General features: G+C 49.0%; 1 protein-coding gene across 1 annotated transcript; it reads right to left on the reverse strand.

Moving 5' to 3' along the window:
- Positions 1–632: 632 nt before the first annotated feature.
- SESN2 (sestrin 2) lies at positions 633–18,713 on the reverse strand. The gene is made up of 10 exons (XM_010996898.3): positions 18,271–18,713; positions 10,733–10,798; positions 8,642–8,839; positions 8,090–8,272; positions 7,769–7,981; positions 7,045–7,195; positions 6,362–6,480; positions 5,826–6,016; positions 3,092–3,236; positions 633–2,484 (listed from the first exon to the last, which is right to left on the reverse strand). Exons 1-10 carry the CDS (start codon positions 18,331–18,333, stop codon positions 2,398–2,400), a joined length of 1,416 nt encoding a protein of 471 aa, XP_010995200.1. The 5' UTR covers positions 18,334–18,713; the 3' UTR covers positions 633–2,397.
- Between the last annotated feature and the right edge of the window lie 1,976 nt (positions 18,714–20,689).

The raw sequence follows: 20,689 nt of genomic DNA on the forward strand, positions 1-20,689 counted from the left end.
CTAAATGGTACTGGCACAACCTGGAAGTCACACCTAACTCCTTAGGCCTGGATCTGTCTCCTTGGTGCTGGGGAGGGAAGGATGAGAAGTAAGTAAGCATAATGTGATGGGGCAGGGGACACAAGAGATCCCCCTAGAGATTCTCAAACAGACTGCCTCTGCCACAGGGGGAGCCCAGTAGTGGGGAAACCAGCCAGGTGAAATGCCGAGGCCTTAGGGCCAAGTTGACCCATGTTGGATTCCTGGCTCCACCACTGACAACTGATGTGGCCTCAGCAACATCACTTTACCTCTGAGTCTCAATTCCCTTGCAAGATTTTGGTGCAGATTCAGAGAAATGGCCTCTCAGTACCCAGCCCAGGGCCAGGCTCCAGGCTTAACGAGAAAAACCACATGGCCATTATCATTCCATAGTGCCAGGCCAACCACAGATGGGTGGCAGGGTGGGGCACCCAAGGGACTGAAGTCGACTTTCAATGCCAACCACTCCCAACCCTGAAGTCACTGGACGCAAGTGCCCAGCTGGGTAAGGGCTAGCAGGTCAGGTCCCTGATGCAATCACAGCTCCCTGCTGACGCTAAGAGATGAACCATGACCCTTAGGAAATGGAAAAACAGTCCATTAACAAGAAGTACAAAACAACACCTTGGTGAACTTTTATTTCTCATCACACAGAACTGGTAGCAAAGGCAAAGATTTCTGCACTTGAACACTGGATACCCCTCCCCATCCACCCGGGGACATTTACAGTCATCATGTCCCCTCTAGAATTCAAACTTTAATGCTGGGGCCTTCTTCCTCCTGCCCAGCTTCCTTGCAGGGAGGGCTTTGAGGCCCAAAGGGGGTGTCAGTCACTCACCCATGCCTGCATGGGTATGAAATGTGGCACAGTGACCAGGCTCCTCTCCTGCCCCACCCCAGAGAGGTGGAGGGTCAGAAGCAGCAGCAACTTGGCCCTTGCCTTTCTTCCGTCACCTCCCAGCTGGTCAGAGAGGAAGCACATACTGCCAGAAGAAAGGAAGGCAAGTCATAATTCACAGCTTGTTTGCTACAGAAAGTGCCTGGGATCAGTCCTTGGCTGCTTCTGCCTCCAAGCAATCCACATAAAAATCGAGAAGGGACAGAAACTGGGATCAGGGGTGGGGAGGTCCTTGGCAGGCAGCCCGGAGAGACTGACTGCAAGAGGTGGGGTTCCCAGAGGCCCTCAAGATCCTGCAAGGTTTGCAGTTTGCTGCTGGCAGTTTGACCTGAGGGGACTCAGACATCACAGAAACTGAGTCCTACCGCTCAGTCTGCAACTGTGGAAAGGAAGGCCAGAGGGGTTCGGCCACATAACCATGGTCACCTGGCCAATGGCAGGGCCCATGCAAGAATGCTGGGGTCTCCTGCCTCTCCCCTTGAGCCCCATGTCACCTAACCCAGCTAGAAAGTCTCATCTTTTTGGCAAATGTCTGTGGCAGAGCCATGGGAGACAGGAGAGAGGGGTGCCAGCCTCTGCAGGGCAGGTGTAGCTCTGGGGAGAACAGATTTCTCCCTGTCCTCTGCTTGGTCATTGATTGTGGCTCTGGGGCGAGGCCCTGAAGAACCTCACTCATAAAGAACTAAAATACAGAACATTTAGAATATAATACTCCCTCCTCTTCAGAAGACAAAGTGACCGACAGAGACTCCAAACTCTCTAGAGATAAACTACTTGTTTGATGTGCTTGGTCTCTCTCCTGGGGACTCACACCACCAGGAGTGGGAGGAAAGTGTAAGAGGGCGAAGGAGGTCAGAGGTACTGAACTAGATTGGGGAAACTAGGGGCCTGCGGCCAGATAGAACACGCTTTGGGGGAGACGGATGAACAGACCAGCTGTGACCCTGACTTTCACATTGATGGGTGAATGGCGGGTGAGAGGTAATGAAGTCTGAGGATAGGGGAGAGGGAGGAAAGGCAAAGTCGCTTGGAGTGTCAGCCCCTGGAGGTGTGTGTCCCTGTCCCTCGGAGGCCAGCCAGGGACTGCCCCATCCAGGAAGGCTACAGTACATGTGGTGCCCAGGGCCCTGCCTGCTGGCACACAAATCTGAGCTCAGCCCATTCTCCTTCCTGTGCCCTCTGCCTCGGTGGGGCCAGATCAGGAAGGAGGGCCTGGCCCCTGGGAATCTGCTAGTCCTCTTCCAGCTCCCAGGGGCAGAGCTGAGATCCCAGAGTCAGTGCGATGATCCTGTCCATTCCAGTGACAAAAAAGAGGGTGTGGCTCGGGGGCTGCACATCACACATGGGCCCACCCCCCGGAGTAGAGTGGGTGGGCATGGACAGGAAGGGATGAGGGTCTGTCTCCAGATAGAGAAGTCCTTGCAGGGAGAAGGATGCCCCCCAGGTCAGCTGCGCCGGGCCCAGGTGCTGCGCGCGAGTCAGGTCATGTAGCGGGTGATGGCCCGGAGGGCGTAGAGCAGGGCGGCTTGCATGCGGGCCTCCAGGAGCAGCAAGTTCACATGGACCTGAGGCACAGACCAGGGCTTGTTGGCAACGGATGCCAGTCCCTGCCATTCCCTTCCCTCCAGACTGCCACTGTCCCTGCCCGCTCACTCATCCTTCCCTTTCCTACTGAGATTCCCTGAACTTTCTGAGGCCTGGAGCAGTTTGGTGCAAGGACAGTGCATTTATCCTTCTCATCGCTAATCTCTCTCTCCCCCAAAGCTAAAAACAATAACTACACCTGAGCATCTATTTGGGATCAGGTTTAAATTCATTTTCTCATTTCATCCTCCCAGCAACCTTGAAAGGTAGATAGTTTTTACTCCTATTATAAAGATAACAAGCTTAGAGAGGCAAAGTGACTTGCCCAAGGTCACACAGCTGCCAAGTGATAGGATTTGAATCTATGTGCTTCTGGCTGCCACTGAGGACCCTGGGAAGCACATTCCCATTTTACAGGTGAGTAAATAGAGTCTGAAACTACACAGTGAAGTAGAACTTGAACCCAGGACAATATATCCCAGTGTCCCACCTGGCAGAACAGACTCAGGCTGGGGTACTTCACTGAGTCCTGGCCCCCTGCCTCTTCCCCTGGCCACTTGCATCCTTCTCCTCCCCCGTGAGCCGTACCTTCTCTGAGTGGCGGAAGTGTCTCCAGAAATGGTTGTACATTCTTCGGGTGGTCTTCTCTGGATAGCAGGCCACTGTCTTGATATAGACCTTGAGGTTCCGCTCCAGGAGCTGGTTCACCTCCCCGTAGTCGTAGTCATCATATCTGGATGGACAGGCCCCGACAGCATTACTCACCCTCTGCTCCCACAAGTAGCTCCTCTCCCCCCACCCCACCCTGCAGAAGGAGGAACAGAGAGTGGCCAGAAAAGGCAGAAGGTAGGAAGCAACTAGAAGCTTGGTTCCTCTTAGAAAAATAGCTGATGTCATATATCACAAGCCACTGGACTCGCAGGGGGATGCACAGAGAATGAGCATGTCATACTGAGTACCAACTACGTGCCATGCAAACATGTACTTATGGCATCCTCAAAACTACTGTACACTACTGTCTACAAAACTGATGTCTACAACAGACTATATTCATCAGCCTCATTTTATAAATGCAACTGAGGTTCAGAGAAGTGAAGTTGCCCGCCCTAGGCCCCACAGCTGGGAATGGGATTCAAAACCCCAGCTGTGCCTGACTCCAAGGTCATATTCACTGCTTTACAGCAAAGGCCGTGGAAGATGGGGCAGGAGATCAGTGTAAATATTTACCCTGGGGAAGGAAGAGAGGAAGGGGAAGAGAAGCTGGAAGTCATTTTACAGATAGGCAAACCAAGTCCTGGTGAAGGCAATTAGCTTGTTCAAAGTCAAAAAGCAAGTTGGTACAAGTCTAGAAGCCACTCTGTCACTGCCCAGTCCAGTGAGCCAGTGAGTCACCTCAGATCAGTGTGGATGGGGAAGACTGGTTGAAGACTGGAGGACAGATTTGGTAGACAAAGGTTTAGGAGCAAGGACCATGTTGGAGTGTGGAGGAGCCTGGACCCGGGAGCTGAGCAGGAACTGGCCTGTTCCACATTCTAAGATGCCCGTCCATTCTTGGCCTCCCCTGGATTGGAAACCTGCCAATGAGGTTGCCAAGCAAGAGGCTGGCCAATTAAGCACAGCTCAACCCACTCGGGGAAATGCGATTTACAGCTAATTATACACAGAAACACACATTTTCTACAAGGAGCATGTACCTTTTAAAAACTTTGGAGACTTTTGTTTTGGATGCTTGGAATAAATTGTTAATTGAGAAAAGCAAGGGAAAAAAATGATGTGTTCTCTAAAATATGCGCTTATGTGATTGAGTAAAATAAATGAAATGAGTAGACAAGAAAGTTTTGTTTTTGTAAAAATATATTTTGGTTATTTGTGCGTGGAAAAAAGACAGGAGGGAAATATTTGACAATAGCGAGAGCAGGTGGGGTCGTGGATGATTTTTATTTTCTTCTATTTGTTACCTCTGTTTTCTAAATTTACTAAAAATCTGGCTGTTCTCTTTACAAACATCAAGCATGTATTTTTTTAAATGAAATAACCATTATAATTTCAACTCTACAAAAGCAACCACATAAGAAAGAACAAAAGCATGGAGGAAAATATCACAGGATGTGGCTATGGCTGTGGCTGTAGAGTAGTAGCATTTGGTGAAAATTTTTTTCCTTAATTCTTTCTTACAATATTACCAGAGTGAGATTTTCTAAAATTAAAAAAAATTGTTCTGTGTATATTCTTCACAAATAACTTCACACTAGAGTTTATCTACAAGGACTGAGGTATAAAATTAGTGCACATGGTGTTTGTAACAGTGGAAAACTGCAAACAACCTGAATATTATCCAACAATAGGGAGATGGTTGGATAATTACACCTCATCCACAACAGAACACCATGCGGTGGCTAAAAAGCATGAAATATCTAATCACAGTGATGGGGGGTGGTTCACAATACATTACTAGGTGAAAAAAGTGAGTTGCGGGGGGAGCATATAGCTCAGTGGTAGAGCATGTGATTAACATGCATGAGGTCCTGGGTTCAATCCCCAGTGCCTCCAAAGAAAGAAGGAAGGAAAGAAAGAAGGAAAGAAACCTAGTTACCTGCCCTCCCCCTAGAAAACCACAAAAACAAAAAAGCAAGTTGCAGAATACAGAGTATGATCCCACCAATTAAAAAAAAAACTTACTTAAAAAATCAGAAAATACTTCAGTAACAGGATGAAAATGTAATTCATCACAGCCTCTACAGAGACAGCCATTATTAAACAACATTTTAGTATACAGCCTTCCACACATTTTCCACATGTGCACACACTTTCAGTTACAAAAAGGAACAAAAAGAAGATTCTGGTTGGTAACTGGCTTTCTTTTCTTTCAACACATTTTGAACATTTTCTCATGGCAATATGAATAAACTGTTTTTATAATTTTTAATAGTTGCATAATATTTCACTGAATGGATATGTCATTATTTAAAGTCCCCTACTGATGGGCATATATGCTGTTTTTATTTATTGTGAGAGAACTGCTACTTGGAGTGGAAATATAAACCTAACTATCTCTCTGTCTCTCTCTCTCTATACATACACACACACACACACACACACATATCTCTCTCTCCATAATTATCTCTGGGGGTGGGATTAAAGAGTTTCAAACAGCGAGCATGGCTGTTATCTTTTATAACCATGAAAGAAATATACTTGCTTTGAAAACAGTATAGGCAGGAAGAAAAGAAAAGATAAAACGAAGAGGAAAAGGAAACAACTGTGAGCTCAGATTGTGGGCTTGTAGTACACCCACGCCCTGGATGAGGGCACTTGCGCTCACCTGATGCCAAAGACGCAGTGGATGTAATTCCAGATGGCCCTGCGGAGCATGGAGGTGTCTACGCCACTGTGCATGGCGATGGTGTTGTAGGTGAGGCTATAGGCTGCCTGGAACTTCTCATCCAGCAGCTGCCCTCCCTCGGGGTAGAGCCGCTGGATCAGCGAATAGCCGTGGTCTTCCCAAGTATAATCCTGAGAAACGTGGGGAGGGGTCAGTGAGTAGAATCTTTGGGACCCAGGGCTGGCCAGAGAGACGCCATCTTCTGGAGCACAGCTTGGATCTCCATAAAGCCCCCCTCCACCCCACAGCTTCTGGACCTGAGAAACGGGGGAGGATGCAGTTTGGTGGTAACTTTCTCCCTGTGATTGGGATCCCTGAGCTGAGGGTACAGATGGGTCCCTTTGTATCCTGGGTCTCCCACTTCCCTCATGGAATCTTCAGGGAGAGAAGGGGCCCAACTCTCTAACCACACAAACCATCCACCCCTGCTTGTTTGTAAATCCGGAGCAATGCCAAGACCAGTGGGGAGAGCCTACCTGGGCGCGGAAGGTGGGGGGCGCCTGAGTCCCTCGCCGGGTGAAGTCCTCATATCCAAAAGTGGGGTCTTCCACAAAGCACAGCATGTCTGGGTTTGGAGAGGGCTCCAGGATGTCAGCTGAGGACATCAGGAAGAGGTTACAGTGAGGCCAAAGCATGAAGCACAGAGGCCTCCACTCCTGATTAATTATCAGTGGGGGGTGGGGACCATAGAGTAGCGGAGCAGAGAAAGCCCCTTCAATACAGTGAGTGGAACCAGGACTTCGGCTGGAGCCAGGCCTGGGGGAAGTGGTATATCAGGTCAATGGTCCAGGGGTTAAGGCCTCCAGTAATAATAATAGCAATCATAACAGTAGTAGTTATTTACGGAGCTGCTTACCCTGGGCCAGGCTGTGCTAAGAGCTTTGCTTCTGTTATCTCACTTACCCTACCCACCAATCCTGCACTTGGGAGGAGACAGGGACCCTGAGACAGCAGGTGACTTATCAGTGGTCTCACTGCCAAAAAGGCTAACAGCCCAGATCTGACCCCAAAGCCCATGCTTAGAACCTCTTAGAAGGGTGGCTGAGTCGTAGCCTCCAACATGCAAAATGTGGGTGCAGTGCATGGAGGTACCTGCTTCCCAGTGGAGAAGGTGTAAGGAAGGGGCAGCCCCTGAACCTGGATGCCCATGACCTTGTACCTGAGGGGGTCACCAGCAGGCTCTCCGACTTCTCCAGCTCAAAGCGGCTCTCCATCTCCTCCTGGGACGCTCCCTCGTCCCGCAGCAGGCTCTCCTGCAGCTGCCTCATGCGCTCCATCAGAGCTTCCACGTCGCGGGCGGCCTCAAAGCCCTGCAGGAGGGACCTGGTGATGACCATCCACTCCTCCTCCCTCAGCCCCAGGGCAGTCCACGCATCTTTCCCACATGCAAGGCCTTCCTGGAGATCATGGTGCCCCCTCTGCACCAGCCACTGCGCTGGACAGCTCACGTGGTCTGTGCTTCCCGAAGTGAGGTTTAAGGAGCTATAGGATAGATCTGTCTTCTCTGAAGGTCAGCTTCCCTCACAGGAAAGGGCTTTATAAAGTATCTATATTTTTGTATTAAATCAAACAAGGACACCTCACAGAATAACAGGCAAACTTTGTATTTTTAAAGTGCTAAAAACCTGGAGATTTTAAGCCTGCGGGGCTCCATGCTCAGAGGCCAGTCAGTTACATGGTCATTTCATGTAATCTCACAACCCTTTACGAAGTAAGAGTTTGTATCCTCATTTCACAGATGAGGAAACTGAGCTTCAAAGCCAAATAACTTTTCTAAGGCCTCTCAGTGTGTGACAGGGAGGCAGCTTCAGATAGGGAGGCACTGTCTTGGACCAGGGGCCATGCCAGCCTCCTCTCCCACCAAGACCCAGGCCCTGACTTACCCCAGAGTGGTTCAGTGGGTCCCTGCTGGGGGGAGTGCTCTGCTCACTGGGCGGTGAAGGGGCCTGGGGGGCAGGGCTGCCCTCTGGGTCCCCCTCGGGGAGGATGCCGCAGCCGAACACAAAGGAGGCCAGCGAGTGGCAGTGGGTGAGCAGGACCAGGGCCTGGATGAGCTCGGCCAGGGACCAGCTGTGCTCGCCTGTCTTCAGCAAGGCCTGGAGAAGAAGGGAAAGGTCAGACATGCTCAGTGCCTGCCCTGGGCCACCTGCCATGACCCTCCGGGGCCCCGTGCTCCCTGGGGGATCCGCCTCTGCCCACCGCACCTGGATGTGCTCTTTGGTGATGAGCCACGGCCGATGTGCCAGCAGCTTGTTAACCTCGCTGAGTTTGCGCAGCTTCTCAGGGGCACGGTGGAGGCCGAGCAGCCACTCAGGGTCACCGCCAGTCTGCAGAAACTCAGCCATGTGGGAGCCCACCAGGTAGGAACACTGGTGGCGGGCAGCAGCCTGTGGAGGTGGTGGACAGAGCCCAGTTCACCCTCTCCCTTCTGTGCCCTGCTGGGGGTGGGCACCCCATGGAGGGAGACATCATGCACCTCGCTGCTGCCTGAGAGGCAGGAGACTTAGGTTCTAAGCCCAGCTCTGCCACTGGTTTGCTGTCCTACCTTGGGCAGGTCACCTGACTCCTTTGTGCCTCAGTGTCCCAATCTGTAAAGTGGGCACTAAACATGCTCTCTTCAAAATGTAAAATTCAATGGATGGTCAGATAAAGCTCTGTGCTGCCTCTCCTTGTTTGTGGAATCAAGCCCCCAGCAGAGATCTGAGGATGGAACCCTCCCATGTGGCCACCCTGATGAGAGGCTCAGAAAGGCTCACCATGATGGCGATGTAGTGGCGCCAGGAATTGGCCAAGGGCCCATCTGTGTGCAGCAGCAGGTAGTGCAGGCGCCAAAAGCTGGTAAAGTAGTCGGGATGCAGGCCCATCACCACCGCCAGGTTGTCCACCCGCCCCGAGGACATCAGCGCCTCCAGCCCCAGGTGCTGCTCCAGGCTCTCAGCTCCCTCCCGAAGGACCTGCCAAGCGAAGGTGAGGAAAGGATGGGTTCCCCCTCTGCCCTCCCCACCAGAGAGACTGACATATTCACTGCAGTGGGATTTTACTAGCAAGGAACTGAAGACAACTGCTATGTCCAAAAAAAGGAGAATAGGGGAGGGAAAGATACTTCATTAAGTGATTAAACAAATACTTATTAGACACTTTATAAAATAATAGCCAATATTTATATAATGCTTACTATGTTCCAGGCACTGTTCAAACACTTTATATATATTAACTCATTTGATCCTCACAATGATGAAATTAGAGATCTGTGTTCTCCAATTTTAGGTAGGAAAACTCAGGCACAGAGATCAAAGCATAGCTTCTCCTGCTTTCATGGAGCTTCTGTTCTAACAGCGCAAATTCACCAAGTCCCTGGAGGGGGATGCAAAATAGTTCACATTTCCTGCGTGCTTTCTCCACGCCAGGTCTGAGTTTGGAGCTTTCTCTGCATTATCTCCTTGAATCTTTCCGATTATCCTGTGAGGTAAACACTATTTTCCCCAATTGACACCTGAGGAAATAAGGCCTGGAGAGGTTTCATTCCTTGCTCAAGGTTACAGATGTAGTAAATGACAGAACCAGGACTCAAATCCAGATTAACCTCAAAGCCTATTTTTTTCCCCTTTATTACAAAAGAGGAGTAGGTATTTTTAAGTGAAGAAATAAAATATAAGAACACTATGTGAGCTTAAAATTCTGGGCTGCAGACATAAATAATCAGCAAGTGGTTGTTTGCTTTCGTTTTACAAAGGGTGGAGGGAACTGGAGGGTTTAGACATTTGTTAACAGCTTATTAACTACATGGCCCACACGTTGAGGAGAGCGTAGAGGACAAGGAAACATTTGTCTTTGCTCATTGAAGGCCAAAGCAAAAGAAGGAAACTATTATTTTATAATTTTTCTGTACATGTGTTTTGAAGGCCCCCCCTCCAACCCCACGCTGCAATGTTAGTCCCACGATGGCAAGGATTTTTCCCTGTCATCTCCACTGTATCCCCGGCACCTAGAACAGTTCCCGGCACAGGTTAATCATTCAATAGATATCTGTTAAATAAATGAATGGATGATCTGACCCAGTAGATGAAAGATAACTGTTGTATTAAGTGAAAAAACAAAACCTAACAACCACCAAACCGCCCCCCCCAACCAAACAACAACAACAAAATCATGTTATAAACTATGACCTTGGCTCTGTATAAAAAAAGTGTAGAGAACAGTGGCAAATGGTTAACAATGATGATCTCTGTGGCGGTGTAATTATAACAGATTAAAGCAGCCATTCTCCCTTCTCGCTTCTGAGTGAGATGGACAACACTCTGTCTATGGAGTGTGTATCTACTTTTACTTTAAACTAAGCACCCAACTCCCACACCTCATGGCCTTTCTCTTGCCTTCTGAAACAGCCTACAGTCTATGAAGTATGTATCTCTCTAAATAAATCTACCTTTACTAAAAAAAAAAAAAGAGAGACTAAATCTTTCTGAAATGCTGGAAATTTTAAAATAGTGAGCATATATTAGTTTTGAGGTCCAAAAAAACTTTAATACATGCACAGTCAAGGATGAGAAGATAAACATAGATAGTTCTAGCTTCTTAAGGGAGAACAAATCTTGTTCTGAGAATCAAAAGTTTATTTATTACCTAGCTGTGTTTTTAATCACTTTATCTCTGAACCTGTTTCTTCTCTGCAAAATGGGGTTGATATGCCTGCTTCACAGAGCTGTTTTATGGATTAATGAGTCGGGAACCTGAAGAGGCAGTTTCAAAGTTGCAACTTCAAGAGACAGGAAAAGCCACCCACCCACCCAATGCGCCATGTCCTTTCTTCCCAGGGACCAACCATTCCTAACCCCTTCCAAGCTTACCTCCTCCACTGGGATGAAGGCGCTGGGCCCTCGAGGGCCTCGCCGAGTCCGGCTCTCCCTTGGCTCCTAGAAGGAAACATCATGATGATTGGACGTAAAAGGGAGGGCTAAGAAGACAGTGCTCTCTCCTGTTTTCTCCTCCTATCCGAGGAGGCACACTGAGCTTTTAAAATCACCTTTCTGGTGCACCCTGCGTGGAGGAGTCAGGTAGAGATTCACATCTGTTCCAGGGGTGGAGAAAGGAGAAATAAGCAAGAGGGCTTGCCCCATAGGGTGAGTCCTTCAGGAACTGGGAAGGGACTCAGGAGCCCCACTATTGCAGTATTGGGTTGGAGGGGTCTGGGCAAGGCAAATATACAGCCACCATGCTGCACGTCTCCAGGAGGCCACCTTCCTGGCAGCCCTGGAGAACCTGTAGAAGAGCTCCCCTGGTTTGTTTCCTGAAGCCACGTTACCAGGTCCCCTACATTCCTATGATGCAGCTTCAGTCTCTCTCAAACTGTCATTTCATCCCTTGCGCCGTCACCACCTTACAGAGTGCGTTGTAAGTCTCTTGTCTGGCCGACCACTGCCAGCCTCACCCATGGTCTCCCTGCCTCCACAGCCCTGCCCTCTCCTACACATTCTCTACCAAGTTAACAAAACAGATGAATAAATAAAACATCCTCCCTGAACCTTCCTCTAAGACTAGGAGCAGATTTAGGGAGTACATGACCCTGGCGGTTTCTAAAGAGGGCAAATTTGCTGCAGCCAGGGTAGACTTTCTCAAGTGCAAATCTAATCAAGTGGCTTTAAACTCTGCCTCCACCTCCCATAGGCTTCCGGATGAATTAGTGGCTCAGGCTCACTGCCCTCCTGCTTGGTCACACCTTTTGGAGAGTTAAGTCACAGTTTTCCAGGCTCTGGGAACCTTCTTCTGAACCTCACCTGTGACCCCACAATTCCAATGCTTTTGCTTCTGAAAACATTGCCTTCTAATTGTCTGATTTAGGTCTCCCTACGCCAGATCACATTTTGTGGAGAGCAAGGCCTGGTCATTCACACTAGTCTGTGAATGACAGGAACAGAGAAAACAGAGAGAAAACAGTGGAGGGCAGGGCATACAATGCTGATCGCTGATCGCAGCAGCTATTCTGAAGTATGGGCATATTAAAGCCTCAGTGGAAACCACTAGTTTTATTTATTCATTTGTCTTGATAACTGGGAAGGGGCTCTCAGCACTGGCTTCAGAAATAGTTCATCCAAATCAGAGTCATACCCTCACTGGACAGAGACAGTGTCCCCCTAACTCTCCCCTCCTCATTCAAATCCAGACTTAGTCCTAAACCCTAGGTGTCCAGGGATTAAGATTATAATTGAGACTTCCTTTTCAGATAGCCAAAAGCCCCCTGAGGGAGGCAGAGGTCTGGGGCTGTGAAAGACCACAGAGGAAAGAACAGTGGTATGTAAAAGTCCCAGGTATGAGTACCCATTCTCTTGTCACTAACTTGCTGTGTGACTTTGAGAAAGTGACCTAGACTCTCTGGGCCTTAGTCTTGGACAAAGGTAGTTTGGCTGACGGCTCAGCCCCTTTCAGCTTGCACTTCTGGGATCCACCAGGCCAAGCTGGTCCAAGTCCAGCACAGAAACCAGCACAAACTCCAAGCACTCCCATTTCAGCTTCCCTCCTCCCTCACCAAAGAGAAAAAGCTTAACAGCTCTGTCTGGGAGATAAGGATTGCTGACTCCACAAACTGGGCCTCCCCCTCAGGGGACCTGAGGACAGAGAGAAAACCACAGCCAGGTGGGGTAGGGAAGGGTGGGGAGGAATAGGGGGGTGGGGGGAATGGGACAGGGAGGGCCCTCCAGGGTTCTCGGCAGGGACAGGGAACAGCCTTGGGAATCCCTCCTCACTCTAGAAGCTGCCCCAGGAGCTGTCAACGGAAGAACCAGATGCCTGTGGGTCTTAAAGTGACAGGTCTGGACCTACCAACATTATCAGCCCTGGTAATGATGATGATGATGGTGATGGTTCTGATAAAGCAGAGTACAGTTAAAAGACAGGGGCTCTTGACACAAATTGCCTGGGCTCAAATGACACCTCCACCACCTACTATCTGCTAGCTATGTGAGCCTCAGTTTCCTCACCAAATAATGGGGTAATAGTACCTACTTTCACTCTGTGGTCACAAGGACTAATGCCTGCAAGGCCCCTACCTCTAAATAAGTCAGCAATAATTAACCTCATCGTTATTTCAAACAAGGGCTTCTCCATTCTTTTGAGAAGCTTTTTGAAAAATACCCAATGCCAAGGCCCCACCTCCAGCAATTCTAACTTAATTGGGTGGGGCCCAGCATAATTTACGGCGGGGTTGGGGACTGGATGGCCATTGTTTCACACCACTTATTGACCCCTTTCTTTCTTTCTTTTTTCCTGTATTTTCTTTTTTATTTTTTGGCAGGGAGGTAATTAGGTTTATTTATTTATTTTTAGAGGAGGTACTGAGGATTGAACCCAGGACCTTGTGCATGCTAAGCATATACTCTACTGCTTGAGTTATACCCCCACCCCTACCCCTTTCTTAAGAATAAGGCACTGCTAAGTGCTTTCCAGGTGGAACCAGAATTAATCTGTTCATTCGACAAATATTTCTGATGACTACACTGCAGGCAGCAATAGTTCAGGAGTGAAAAGACAAAGTCTTGGCCTTCACAGAATTTAACATCTATAGGAGAAAGACAAATAACCAATAGGATTTCAAATCAGAGATTATATACAGTAAATAAGATAGAGAGCAATAAGAGAGTATATGATGGGTTGGAGGGGAGTGCAATATTTTAGTCAGAGTAGACAGGAAAAACCTCTGACTGAGGACAGAAGCTTTGAGATGATATCTAAATAGTAAATATCTAAATGAGTTGGTGGGCCTATAAAGATCTAGAGAACCAGCATTCCAGTCAGAGGTAACAAAAAGTGCAAAGCCCTGAAGGCAAGACCAAGTAGATTCTAATCCAGAGCTCCAATACCCTGAATGCTTCCGCAACCTAAAACTTGAGAGGAACACCCAAAACTTGAGAGGAGGCAGACAGGGCAGGGGCCCACCGCCAAGAGATGACACCTCCAAATCAGCCCTCCCTCTTCCCTGGGGTAAGAAGTCAATAATAATAGTAGTAGGCAACAACACTGATTACCATTGGCTAAGCATTTACACACTTTAAGGGAGGAATGTCTATTACCAGAGCTTCTATGGAAAATAGGGCCCAGAGAGGTCAAGTCACTTCTGGGTCACTCAGTCAGGAAGGAGGTGGCAGAGTTAGGATACGAATCAGGTTTCCACAACTGCAGAAATGATTTCCATTCTCTAAACTTCTCAAGGTCTCAATAGCCCCAAGGTTCTGCATGTGATGTTCACCAGAAGTGGGAAACTTCCTTCTCCCTGTCCACAGCCCCAGGGGATCCACTGCCCCAGTCATAGCCCTTGTCATACTGTGTTGTTTCTTGCCTTGAGAGCACACACTGAATCTGATTCTCTGTTGTTACCTCAGTGTCTAGTACAGCAAGTCCAATAGAACTTTCTACAATGATAAAATATTCTACATCTGCACTGTCCAGTGAAGATGGTATCCTCTAGCCACAGTGGCTAAGCATTTGATGTGTGACTAGTGCAACTAAAAATCTGAATTTTTAAGATACATGCATGCCAATGTTCATAGCAGCATTATCTACAATAGCCAAGACATGGAAGCAAACTAAATGTCCATTGACAGATAATTGACTAAAGAAGTTGTGGTGTGTATCTATACAATGAAATACTACTCAGCCATAAAAAAGAATGAAATATTTCCATCTGCAGCAACATGGATGGACCTGGAGATTGTCATACTAAATGAAGTAAGTCAGAAAGAGAAAGAAAAATACCATACTATATCACTTATATGTGGAATCTAAAAAAAAAATGACACAAATGAACATATTCCAAAATAGAAACAGACTCAGAGACATAGAAAACAAGCTTATGATTACCAGGGGAGAATGGGGGTGGGGAGGGATAAATTGGGAGTTCAGGATTTGCAGATACTAACTACTGTATATAAAATAGGTAAACAACAAGGTCCTACTGTACAACACAAGGAACTATATTTAATACCTTATAATGGCCTATAATGAAAAAGAATATGAAAAGGAATATATATGTACAACTGAATCACTATGCTGTACACCAGAAATTAACACAACATTGTAAATTGACGATATTTCAAGCAATCAAATTAAAAAACTGAATTTTTAATTTAAAAAATCTAATTTATCTAAGTTTAAATAGCCACATGTGGCTAAGGGCTACCACTCTGGACAGTGTAGGTTCAGGACACTTGATAAAGGCAAGATCCCCACCTTCACTATACGGATGAAGAAAGGGAAACCAGAGAGGGCAGGTGACCTACCTAAGGTAACACAACTACTATGGGGCAGAGGGAAAACCAATGAGTTCTGACTGAGGGGACCACACAGGGCAGCAGGAACACTGAGGTCAGACAGCCATCTGGGTAGCCACTTAACAGAGAGGGCTTCAGGAAACTGGTAAAAAGAGGATAATCACCTCAGAGCTCAGTGCCCGGCTCTAGATTTGAGCGCTCACTGAAAGTCACTTTTCCTATTAGCTAAGGTGCTTGCACACCGGTTCCATCTAATCTTCATCAGTTTCGGGGTAGGGGTTGGGAGGGTGTCTATTCTGCACACAGGAAAGATTAAGGTTCCAAAGGTTAAGCATCAACTGAAAAGTGGCCAATCTGAGATTTGAATTCAGCTCAGTCTGCCTTGCAAGGGTTCTGTCCACCACCCAGATCAGCCTCTTGGAGCAGCCCCAGCCTTTATTCCTGGTATCCTATCCAGAGCCTGCAGCCCCCAGGACTCAGCTGCAGACACCTTTGAAGTCACTCTGCCAGCTGGGAAGGGGCAGAGACCCTTCCCTGTGGGCTGCTGGACTCAGATACTTTGCTGAGTTTACACCTGAGAGGGAGACGAAGCTCAAGCAGCGTCTGACCTCCAGCCTTGCGGGGAGGGGTGTGAGTGGTGCCATAAACTCATGTGCCTACCAGGGGCTGGGCACTAGGCTGGGAGCTTTACGCTTGATCTGGCTGATTTCTCACAACCACCTGGAGGGAAGGAAACAGGTCTTATTATCCCTTTTTCAGAGACAGCTCATTGAGGCTCTTTCTGAGTCCTGTTCCAGACAGGCACAGCTCAGATCTGATTTCAAAGCCTGCACAGTTCACAAGGATCAGCTAAGCCAACAAGGGGCAAATAGTTATGAGCACTTATTAGGTGTTAAGAACAGTGCTGGGGATGGGACCTACAGAGTGTTTCTGGTCTAGCAAGGGAGACAGACAAGAAACACCTGATTACACACCTGTGACACTATATTGGGATAACAGCTCCTGCAACGGAGAAGGGGGACAGGAAGCAGGTATTCAGAAAGGACTTATCTGACGGCGGAGAAAAGCCTTCCCTGAGGAAGTGATGTTTGAGGAAGTGATTCTAGAGCCCAAGAGGGCTCTGAGAACATACTACCAGTACTAGAGTGAGGTGTCTGAAGGCCTTGACCCCATGAAAGGGCGTATGGTGAAGTGATGGGAGCTGAGTGGACTGTGCATTCCTTGCACATGCTTGTCTGACTTCCCTTGGGCACTCTGCTGTGTAAGTTCAGCACCCTGCTGTCTTCCAATGATTCTATTTAAGGCAGACATCTTTCCAAGGCCCTCTTTTCTTGAGAGAGAATATGGAGAAAGGGTTCAGACATCACCAGCTTCCCCCTGCCACCTCCTGCAGTTGACAGCTGGCTTCCATTTCAAGGCCACGCCCTCTGAGCCTGCCTAGACCACCTGGGGCACTCTCGTCTCCCCAGTCCACTTCTCAAACACTGTCCCCTAGAGGGCTGGACCAACTCTCTGCTCAGGCAGGATGGACGGGCTCAGGAACCTGCCTTGTGAGACACTCTGGAAAGGGGAAATGTCTGCTGTGTGAGACAGGACCAAACCAGCAAGATATAAGCTATACTATTAGACCCAGTTTACAGGGTGAGAAAACTGAGGCCCAGGAGGGGCTATGAATTGGCTTCCTTCACTAACCCTACAGAGTAGCTCATTCTTTGGCCTGAATGTCTAGGATTTCCAAGAGTGCTTGGCACAGCAGGGAGTTTTGCTTGTTTCTTTAGTTTCCAGGCCTGGAGTGTGGTGCAAGTGTCTTACTGGGGTTGGGAATCAGACCAGTGCTAGTCCTAAACTGTGACCCTGGGAGACACTGTGACCCTGGGAGATACTGCCCTACTTTAAGCAGCATGGTTTCTGGCTGACCAGGTTTTCTGTTCGCTTGTAAACCTTCCCCACCTTGGTTTAGGAGCCCCAAGAGGAGGACTGAACACTGCTCCTGCCACTTCTCAGCTGTATGACTTTGACCTAGTCACCTTACTCTGAGTCTGTTTCCTTCTTTGTGAAAAATGGAAATAATTTTATTTATTGAGAGCACCTGGGCACTACAGCCAGCATGCTCCGAGTTTCTGTCCCAGGCCTGTCACTCACTTGCTGTGTGACCTTGGCAAAGTGACCACTTCTCTGATCAGTGACTTCCTCCTGTGAGGATTTTGTCAGATCTCCAGGGATTGTTGGGAGAATTAACTAAGAATACAAGCAAAGACCAATATACCATGTCTGGAGCACAGGTACAACGTCCTGCATCAAACACAGTAGCTCTTGTTAGAATGTGGCCACAGCCGACGTTTCCCCTTCCTTGGCATCTAATAGGTGCGTAATAAATAAGATGTGATGGGGGAGAGGGTGTCAGACTGAGACCAGCCAGATTCCTGGCCTCACTACAAAGAGAGTCCCTGCGAAACAAACTTCTGGGACGTCAGATCACTTAGTAGGGTGCAGCCAAACCGTTGCTGGGCTTCAGAGCCGCGGGCTGGGTTCCCCTCCCTCCCCCGAGCTTTGGCCGCCGCGTACCCGGCAGCCGCCAAGGCCCCACTGCGCCGGCGCCCCCAGTCCAAATCGGGGATGCAGGTGGGGGCGGGGGATGAGGTCGACCTTCGTCGGCCAGCCTCAAGTGCTCCAATCCCCGCTTGGGGACATTGGAGCAGGGACATACCCTACCTAGAAACAGTCCCTCTGCCTGCCAGCCCGAGCCTAGAGGAAGGCATCTGCGGAAGGGGGCGGGGAGGAGGAGTGGTCCGGCCGCAGCGGCCGGGATTTGCCTGGACTTGAAGACTCCCTCGACTAGAGCCCAAACCCAGATAACGTCGAGAAGGCTCCCCTCTCATTGGCCGCGAGTCCGAGGGAGCCTTGTGGAGGGCTCTAAAGCCCCGGAGGGAGGGGGAGGAGGTGGAGGGGGCCGAGACTGCCAGTTGATGCAACCCCAATGCAACCCCACTCCCGGGTTACGCACTCCACTCCTCCTTCCCCGAGCCCAGGGAGGGGGGCGCTCAAAGACTCGGCTCGGGACAGCCAGAAGCTCGGACGTGGCTTCGGGTTCAAGGGAAGAGTAACGTCGCTCGGCCGCTGCTTACCTCTCCGGCCCCGGGCAGGTAGCCCTTAAGCTCGGCGCGGCACTCGGAGTCCGCAACGATCATGGTGTGCGCCAGGACACAGCCGCGGCTCGCCGACCGCTGGTGAACCCAAAGGGTTTTCGGACAGACGCGCGCAGGAAGCCGGGACTGGAGGCCCCTGGGGAGGTTCTAGAGTCGCGGGGTGTCTCCTGGGGTTCCAGAACGCTCCGCAAGCCCAGGATCCGGGAACAACAGCCGCTGCGCTGGACTCTCCCCTCGTCCGGCTTCAGGAGGGGTGAATAGCCTCAGGAGCCTGGGATTGGCCGCGGCACAGAGGTTTTCACGGCTTGAAGCGCCTCGGAAGTCCGCAGTGGTCAGGGCTACTCGCGAACCCAGCGCTTCTCAGCATCCCCGCCGCGGAACTGCCAGTGCTCGCCCGGCTCTGACACCAGCTGCACCGCTCAGCCCGCTGCGGTCCCCGGGGGAGGGCGGAGACACAAAAGCCCTGGGCTGCAGCCAATCAGATGCCTGTTTCTCGGAGAGGCGGGGGTGACACCTCCCTCAGGAGCCAATGGCTCAGCCAATCGGCACCGGGAAACGCCCGGGAACTCTGGGAGCTGTAGTCACCCCTGGACGAATGCTGCAAACTTTTGCAAAAGGGTTTAGTCAGATAGTTGGCAATACCAGACGAGAGTGACAACCCGCAGAGTCATTAGAGCTACGTGATGAAACGGGACTTCATCGGGCTGGGCGGGAGAGCCAGATGTGCAATCTCTCTCAAGTACAGTTCTTCAGCTTTTCAGTTTCTGGAGGGACTGGTTCGGGTTAGTAGAGATGGTTATAGAGGTGAACGCCAGATCTTTGGAGATCACAGCTCACAGCCCTGTTCCTCTGGCCTCCGGGAGAGCTCCATCTTAAAATGTACCAGACACAGGGACTCCAGCTTACTTGTAGAGTCTCTGGAAAAGCTTTCTTTCATTCATTGTCCTTGGCAACCTCACGTCTAACCTCAATCCCTATTGCTGCAGTTTCCCCTCTTCTGTTCCCTTGGGGCCTCCCACCCTGCCACTCCTCTTCTAGAAACTTTGTGACAAGGTATTCTACTTTTTTTTTTCCCCTCACCTCTCTCTGGCCACTCCTTTTCTGACTCCTCTTTCTCCTCCCACCTCCTGGAACGTGGGTGTTCCCCCGGTTTCTGTTTTCTTCCCTCCTCTCTCCAGACACACTCTCCCTTCCTGATCTCATCCATTTCCCAGCCTTCAACTCTCCATTTGGAACTGATCCTTCCGCCAGCACTCAGCACCTCAAAGCTGAATTCCTCTTCTCCTGTCCCCTTTCCACAGCCTCTTCTTTCACAGTTATTCAGACCACTTTTTGTTTTAATTTTAAAGTCACTGTGTACTTGGGATAGAAAATCCTGGCAGGAGCCAAGGTGGACTGAATGACCTCCTATGTCCCCTCTGAGACTTTCCAAATCTAGACTTAATTCCAAAGATGACCCTCTGACTTGCTCTCCTCCCCCCAGGCTCTTGGGAGAAGTAAATTAATCTCACCCTCTGCTGAGCTCAGGCCCTTGGGCTGGGGCTCTCTTATAACACTATCACAGCCTACCTTGGATTGCTTTTTTCCATGTACATGTCTTATCTGATCCTTTTGGTTATAAGCTCCTTGAGGGCAGGGTTCAAATCTTGACATCTTTGTCTTCTGCCCTATGCTACCTACCACAATGTCCTGCCAATAACATGCCCCAGTTGACTAAATCTTCCTTTGAATTGAATTTCCCTCTAAATTCCCCTCTATTTCAGATTCAGCTTTCATTTTTAAAATCTACCCTGTAATATCAGTTTAGATCAAACAGCTTTACTGGCATTTCATTGGCTACAGAATAAATGTCAAATACCTAGATTGACATTCACTATCTGCCAAGATCTGCCTCAGTTTACCTTTCCAGACTTATAACCTGCCACCTCCATGTTCCTTGGTTGGTCTTCAAGTCTTTCTCTCTGCAAATCTCTGCCCACTAAAATCCTACCCAGCATTCAATGCCTTCATTAGTGATTGTAGCCAGAATGAAGGCTTTAAAATACCACTTTCTGCAGAAAGTATTGCTTCTTCAGCTCAGCTGAAAATAATTTCTCCCACTCTTCAACACTCTTAACACGTTGTTTAAACCATCGGCCTTCAAATTTAATGCAGCCTTCTTATCATGTCTGCATGTCTTACCCCTTCCCTCCAACTAACAATGGAATGTTATTGATTGCTTTTGCAAAGTGAGGAAACCTGAGCTCAGAAAAGTAAAACTTCGTGTCAAGGTCATACAATATTTTCTTTTGACTGTGCCAAGACTGTGTCAGTGCTCCTTGAAGGCAGGAACTGTGTCTTATTGTCTCTGAATCCCCCACTGGTATGTAGTGAGTCCTCAGGAAATATTTTTGAGTGA

This window comes from Camelus dromedarius, chromosome 14 (genome assembly GCF_036321535.1).
Source record: "Camelus dromedarius isolate mCamDro1 chromosome 14, mCamDro1.pat, whole genome shotgun sequence".
Taxonomy (NCBI): Eukaryota; Metazoa; Chordata; class Mammalia; order Artiodactyla; family Camelidae; genus Camelus; species Camelus dromedarius.

Excerpts from the sequence above, each read along its gene's own strand:
- SESN2 (XM_010996898.3), bottom strand. The coding sequence starts at position 18,333 with ATGATCGTTGCGGACTCCGAGTGCCGCGCCGAGCTTAAGGGCTACCTG. Across the intron at positions 8,273-8,641 it reads GCCACTACATCGCCATCATG|GCTGCTGCCCGCCACCAGTG; the intron begins GTGAGCCTTTCT and ends CCACCTCCACAG. Across the intron at positions 6,481-7,044 it reads CCTGCTGGTGACCCCCTCAG|CTGACATCCTGGAGCCCTCT; the intron begins GTACAAGGTCAT and ends TGATGTCCTCAG.